Source organism: Nicotiana sylvestris, chromosome 3 (assembly GCF_000393655.2).
Source record: "Nicotiana sylvestris chromosome 3, ASM39365v2, whole genome shotgun sequence".
Taxonomy (NCBI): Eukaryota; Viridiplantae; Streptophyta; class Magnoliopsida; order Solanales; family Solanaceae; genus Nicotiana; species Nicotiana sylvestris.
The window spans coordinates 28,379,404-28,386,625 of record NC_091059.1 but is presented as its reverse complement, the minus strand read 5'-3'; the positions used below and the strand labels follow the sequence as shown (position 1 = coordinate 28,386,625).

General features: G+C 40.1%; 1 protein-coding gene across 1 annotated transcript; it reads right to left on the bottom strand.

Moving 5' to 3' along the window:
* Positions 1-1,262: 1,262 nt before the first annotated feature.
* Positions 1,263-2,589, bottom strand: LOC138887175 (uncharacterized). Its single transcript, XM_070168892.1, has 3 exons — positions 2,327-2,589; positions 1,911-2,169; positions 1,263-1,670 (listed from the first exon to the last, which is right to left on the bottom strand). Exons 1-3 carry the CDS (start codon positions 2,587-2,589, stop codon positions 1,263-1,265), a joined length of 930 nt encoding a protein of 309 aa, XP_070024993.1.
* Between the last annotated feature and the right edge of the window lie 4,633 nt (positions 2,590-7,222).

Below are 7,222 nucleotides of genomic sequence, written 5' to 3'. Positions count from 1 at the left end.
CCTAACTTTTACTACCCAGCACCCTAAACTTAATTACCTATCCAAGAACCCCCTCGCATTGTGAATACAGACCCAACTACAGAGAGGAGAAATGAACAAACTAAAGGAAACAAAAAATAGGAAAACACAATACAATTTAAACTAAAAATTTACATGGAACAAAGTGGGAAATGAAGAACATACCAGTGACAGATGAACGAGCACAATTGGGAGATGAATTCTCATGTGTTTTCAAACTTTATTGGATTCAACTAGTCGTTTTTCCCTTCTTCTTTTTTTTCATTTTGTTTCGTTTTTTTTTTTCTGATAATAAAAAAGTGCTTTCTTTTGTTTTGTTTTGAAAGTATGTGAATGCGGAAAAAATGCGAGGGACTTACCTAGGGGATTTGCTATGGGTAGGTCACCGCATAACACATTATGCGACCGCATAAGTTTTATGCGGTGAATTCAATTTGGATTGTTTGAGGGCCAAAATGCGGTGCACTATGCGATCACATACTGGAAATGCGGTCCGCAAAGTGCACCTCTTTGCCGCATTCTTACCACCAATTTTTGCCAAACATACTATCTGGGTTTGCGACCACAATGCGGTCCACATAGTTAAAATGCGATCGTATATGTGTAGCAAACTTCCCAAGGTGATTTTTCTTCCCTTTCACATGCAATCTTACGCAGTGTTATGATCTTTTTGAATCCCATGAACTCTAACACACACTTTAAATTGCTCAATTAAATCTACCTAACAAAAACTAAAATTTCAAAGGACAAAAAGGGTGTTACCACACATGGGTTGCCTCCCATGAAGCGCTTGATTTAAAGTCGCGGGATGATGAAGTTGCCATTTCTTTGGATTCACTCATTGTTCGGACACGGACCATCTTTGAGAGCCAATTGCTCCACCAAGTGTTTTTCTCCAACTGTGCCCAAGTAGTGTTTAACTCGCTGGCCATATCTTTGAAGGTTCGGTTCCCATCCTCCGATTCTAGTTCCACAGCTCCAAAAGGAGAGACATTAACCACCTTGAACGGACCGGACCATTTCGATTTGAGGTTGCCCGGAAACAATTTGAGCCTTAAGTTGAAGAGCAAAACCAAGTCACCCAACTTGAGCTCCCTTTTCAAGATCTTTTTGTCGTGGACGAACTTCATCCTTTCTTTAACCACAGCTGCACTTTCATATTCATGGAAACGGAATTCCTCCATTTCATTGAGTTGTGTTAACCTCAAATTTGCAGCTTCAGCCCACTCCAAGCTCAACCTTTTTCAGGCCCGCATGGCTTTGTGCTCCAGTTTTACGGGTAGATGGCAAGCCTTTCCGAAGACTAACCAATAAGTAGAAGTTCTAATAGGAGTTTTGTACGCCGTGCGGTATGCCCACAATGCGTCATCTAGCTTTCTCGACCAATCGGTCTTATTTGCATTAACGGTCTTTGCTAGAATAGTCTTTATCTTCCGGTTGGAAACTTCAACTTGGCTACTTGATAGGGGATGATAAGGTGTGTCCACCTTATGCTTGACGCCATATTTCTCTAGTAGTCCCGTGAAAGCCATGTTACATAAATGAGACCCACTATCACTAAGAATGGCTTTAGGAGTGCCAAACCGAGTGAATATGTTTTTCTTTAAGAATGCGGTCACACTCCTTGCCTCGTTGTTTGGTAAGGCAGTTGCCTCAACCCATTTTTACACATAGTCCACAGCCACCAAGATATATTTAATCCCACAAGAGCTTACAAAGGGACCCATAAAATCAATTCCCCACACGTCGAAGATTTGTATCTCCATCACAAAGTGTATTGGCATTTCATGCCTCTTGGAGATTGATCCTTTCCTTTGGCATTGGTCACAAGCCTTGACCATTTGATTGGCATCATGATAAATCGATGACTAATAATAACCACATTCAAGTACCTTAGCCGCCGTTCGATTTCCCCCATGGTGACCCTCAGCCGGTGAGTCGTGGTATGCCTTTAGAATTGGCATAATCTCTTCTTTTGGAACACACCTTCTGATGATGTTGTCAGCACAAACACGAAACAAGAATGGTTCTTCCCAATAGTACTGTCGATAGTCTCTCAAAAACTTCTTCTTTTGATAAGATTCCAATCCATCCATAATAAGGTCACTAACTAAGTAGTTAGCAACATTGGCATACCAAGGAGCAAAAGTGCTAGATAATGCCAATATGTGTTCATCCGGGAATGCATCATTGATTTCAAGATCTCACTTTGGCCTCCCTACCTCTTCAAGCCTTGATAAAGGATTCGCTACTTGATTTTGAGTTTTCTTGCGATCCTTGACCTCGAAGTCAAATCTTGCAGACCCACCGAATTAATCTAGGCTTTGCATCCTTCTTTGCCATGATATAGCGAAGAGCAGCATAATCTGTGTACTCTATCACCTTGTATCCCAACAAATAAGCCCGGGATTTCTCAAAGGCATAGACAATGGCAAGAAGTTCTTGCTCAGTCACCGTGTAATTCATTTGCGCTCCACTGAGTGTCTTGCTTGCATAATAGACCGGGTGGAGAACCTTGTTGTGACATTGGCCAAGCATTGCTTCAATAGCTACACCACTAGCGTCACACATGAGCTCGAAAGGAAGAGACCAGTCGGGTGTGAGAATAATAGGTGTCGTGGTGAGCTTTTGCTTAAATTCCTCAAAGGCTTTGAGGCATTTCTCGTCAAACAAATATTTTGCATCTTTCTCAAGGAGTTTTCACATATGTTTTGCAATCTTGGAAAAATCCTTGATGAAATTCCTATAGAAGCCGGCATTCCCCAAGAAACTTCGGACACCTTTAACAGAAGTAGGTGGAGGAAGCTTGGAAATGATCTCGATCTTTTCCCGGTCAACCTCTTTGCCATGTTTTGAAATTTTATGCCGCAATACAATGCATTCATCCACCATGAAGTGGCATTTCTCCCAGTTGACCACAAGATTGGTCTCCTCACATCTCTTAAGCACTTGTCTAAGATTGTTGAGACAATGCTCAAAAAGGTCACCTACCACCAAAAAGTCGTCCATAAAAACCTAAAGAAAATCTTCCACCATATCGAAGAAGATGGACATCATGCATATTTGAAAAGTAGCTGGAGTGTTGCACAAACAAAATGGCATCCGGCTAAAGGTAAAAGTTCCGTAAAGGCAAGTGAATGTTGTCTTCTCTTGATCCTCAAATGCGATTTTGATTTGGTTGTAGCCGGAATATCCATCAAGAAAGAAATAGAATGACCTTCCCGCTAGCTGATCAAGCATTTGATCAATAAAACACATAGGAAAATGGTCTTTGCATGTGGCACTATTGAGCTTCCGATAATCCATGTACACCCTCCATCAGCTCACCGTTCTTGTTGGGATGAGCTCATTTTTATCATTTTCAATCACGGTCATGCCTCCCTTTTTCGGCACACATTGTACCAGGCACATCCGAGAACTATCGGCAATGGGGTAGACTACCCCAACATCCAACCACTTGATTATTGTTTTCTTTACCACCTCTTGCATGGACTAGTTAAACCTTCATTGATGTTCCACACTTGGTTTCGTCTCACTCTCCAATTGGATCGTGTGTTCGCAAATTTTTGCGGGAATCCCTCGGATGTCTGCAATTGTCAATCCAATAACTTGCCTATGCTCTTTCAAGATTTCCAATAATTGTTGTACCTGCATAGCATTCAAAAAAAGAAGAAACAATTACCGGTAAAGTATCATTTGAGCCAAGAAATTTATACCTCAAAAGTGGTGGAAGTGGTTTGAGCTCTAGTTGCAGTAGCTCAATAATAGAAGGCTTTGCAGGAGGAGTGACTCTATTCTCCAAGTCGAGAGAGAGATTTTCCGAAGCATAAGTGTAGGACCCAATCCCCTCCAATGCATTTACCGATTCCATATCTTCACCATCAAAGTTAACCAAACTAGCCGCCAATGCCTCACCGAGGCATTGTTCTTCCATCTTCAATTCAACCGCATCTTTCACTTCATCAAGCACATCATCAACAATTCCCACCGGTCTCTTTATGGAATGATCGGCCATTTACAATCTCATACTTGTGGGCCTTGGCATACATAACCCTACTTGCTTGTAAATGGCAAGAGGAATTAAGTTTATGCTAGCCCCATTATCACAAAGGGCTTTTGCAAAATCATGTGCCCCAATAGTACAAGGAATGGTGAAAGCTCCCAGATCTTCTTTCTTTTGAACGGTGGATGTTTCAATGATGGAACTAACCCGGTAAGTCACATTTACCACTTCATTTTTGGTGGTTCTCTTCTTGGTAATCAAGTCTTTAAAATATTTAGCAAAACCCGACATCTGTTGAAATGCTTATACAAATGGAATATTCACCGATAATTGCTTGAGAATATCATAGAACCTTTTGAGTTTGCTATCATCAACCTTCCTAGCAAGTCTTTGAGGGAATGTAGGAGGAGGTCTAGGAATAGGTGGTAGAGTTTTTGGTGTCTCTTTTACCTTTACCTCTTCCCGGTTTTCTTCTTGCACTTTCAACTCTTCCGGAACCTTTTCAACTTCAACAACACTTGGCTCTTCAACCTCAACTTCATGTTACGACTCTTATACTTCAACCACTTGTTCACTCCCACCTTGTAGTACATTTCCACTCCGAGTAGTAATTTCCATGATATGAGAAGTTGGACCACTCCCACTACCCTTGGGGTTTGCAATTGTGTCACTTGGAAGTGTCCCTTTTTGCTTCGGATTTTTTTCCCTAGAGAGGTCTCTCATTTGCATCTCTAAATTTTTAATGGATGTGGTATGAGAACCAACAAGCTCGGTCATATTCCTCATAGAAGTGTCGGACTTCTCATGATTTTGCAATACCCGTTCAAGCATGTCTTCCAGCTTAGACTTACTTGAGAAACCTTGATTTGAATATTAACCCTTTGGAGGAACATAAGGGTTTGAACTCTGATTTGAGAAGTTGTTGTTGTTATTCCAATTTCCTTGATTTGAGCGACCTTAGTCATTTCGCCATTGTTGGTTGCGTTGCCCTTGCGTGTGAGGACTCCATTGATTTTGTTGTCCTTGACCTTGGTATTGTTGCCTTTGATAACCTCCTTGGGAGTTGTTGACATAGTTTTCCTCCTCAAAGTCTTCATTTGATATAGGTTGCACATCCTCCACCACATTTACCTTCTTCGTTTAGCTTTTGGTGCATATCTTTGTCAACACAATGACATTTGTGGCAAGCCCTGCAATCACCTGATCTCTCTCTTGATTTTCCTTGATCATGGTAGTCAAGGAAGGAGAACCATATGCAATTCCACATGAAGTTTCCTCCGAGTGCCATACTTGGTTATGCTTTGCCATTTTGTCAAGTATTTGTGTGACTCTTGCGAATGATTTTTCCATGAAAGATCCATCAGCTGCATTCTTGGCTATAGATGTGTTCATAGGATCCAAACCTATGTAGAATTTTTCCAACAAGATAAAATCCGGAAAACCATGATTGGGAGACCTCACCAAATGAAACTTGATTCGATCCCATGCCTCATGTAGATGCTCTCCCAGTAATTGCTTGAAAAAGAAGATTTTTTCCCGGAGCTCGGAATTCTTACTTTGCAGGAACCATTTAGCTAAGAATGCTCGGACAAGTTCGGGCCAAGAATGAATGGAGTTTGGTGTCATATTTTGAAGCCACTTCCTCGCGTCCCCAACTAGTGAGTACTTGAACACCCTCAACTTTAGGGCATCATCAGAGACGTTGTTCTGCTTATTCCTTACACACACACCCCAAAAGTTTCTAAGATGTTGTGTCGGATCATCATTAGTGGAATTCCTGAAAAACCCCTCCATTTTGAGCGTAAGGATTAAACTATGTTCCACCTTAAAAGTTGCAGCGCCAACGACTGGAGGTACAATAGCATTTGTATCCTCAATGTACTTATCTATGTTCACAAAAGGATTTTCTTCCATTTATACCTCCATTTCTTCTTCATATTCGGCCATGTTTTCCTATAAACACCAAGCAAAACAAGAAAAATGTGATGGAATAGAATAAGACGTAAAGTAAAGGACACACTAATTAGTAATTTCAAAGCCATATTCCCCGGCAATAGCGCCAAGATTTGATATGCTCAAATTACACTTTAATTAAATAGTGTAAGGAGGTCGGTGTCACATATAATAACACAACAAGGTTGGGGTCTAATCCCACAGGGAATAGACGTGAAAAGGTTACTCGAGTAGTGTGTTACTTGACTTAAGTCGTAATTCTATTCGGTTAATTGTAACAAGAGTATGATATGATTTTGGATTGAAGAAATAACTAATTGTAATGTTGAGAATGTTAAATATTTGATTAATGAAACCAAAGTTGCGTCCCCTTCAATAGAATGTAATGCTACCGGTGTTAATACGATAAATTTCTAATGGAATGTTCTTTAGATATGCAAATGATTCCTAAATGACTACCCAATATTTTCCAATAGTTGGGTAGTATTTTCTCTTTATAATATTTCCAAATATAAACGATTTGCGATTAATAACAATCAATATTTGCCAAATAAAACACACTTATTCCTAAGCGGTTCTATTAAAAAGGTTTAAAGCCTTGAGTCTTTCATATTTACTTCTACCAAATCCTAACTCACTTTTCCAAGTAAAGAAAGAATTTAATGGCACTTGTTAATATTTGCAACCCCCAACAATAAATAAAGAATGAGAAATAAGTATATATCAACCAACCATTATACATATATTCAATGTTAAACATCCATTTAGGGTCCACAACCTATACATATATTTAAATCTAGCTACAAATGCTAAAATAAAAAAGGATGAGAATATTTAATACCACAAAGCTTACAAAGTGCAAGATTCTTCCTTCAAAAGCTTCCAAAAGAGAGGAGTAATAAAGCCTTGGAATGTAGCTCAAAAATTAGACAAGATACCCCCCACAAAACCCCAATAAATCTATTTATAGTGGGTCAAAACTCAGGACAAAAATACCCTTTCCGGTCAATTATGCGACCGCATATCTGTTGCATAATAGACATGCGTCCGCATTCTCGCCATGGCCATCACATCCTCAAACCCTAGTTTCTAGGCCTTCATCGCATTCACGTTCTGCGGTCCACATTGTAGATATGAGATCGCATTTCCCACCTTCAACAACTTTCATAACGCATTTGCGGTTCATTATGCGGCTCGCAAACCTGTTATTCGATCGCAGACTGGACCGCATTTCTTGCACTGAACTTT

What these genes read in the sequence shown, in the direction of transcription:
- LOC138887175 (XM_070168892.1), bottom strand. Translation starts at nt 2,589, where the DNA reads ATGTGTGACGCTAGTGGTGTAGCTATTGAAGCAATGCTTGGCCAATGT. An exon ending in GCAAAGCCTAGATTAATTCG is followed by an intron (nt 2,170 to 2,326) that starts GTGGGTCTGCAA and finishes GGCATTATCTAG; the next exon opens with CACTTTTGCTCCTTGGTATG. An exon ending in GAAATCGAACGGCGGCTAAG is followed by an intron (nt 1,671 to 1,910) that starts GTACTTGAATGT and finishes AAATGGGTTGAG; the next exon opens with GCAACTGCCTTACCAAACAA.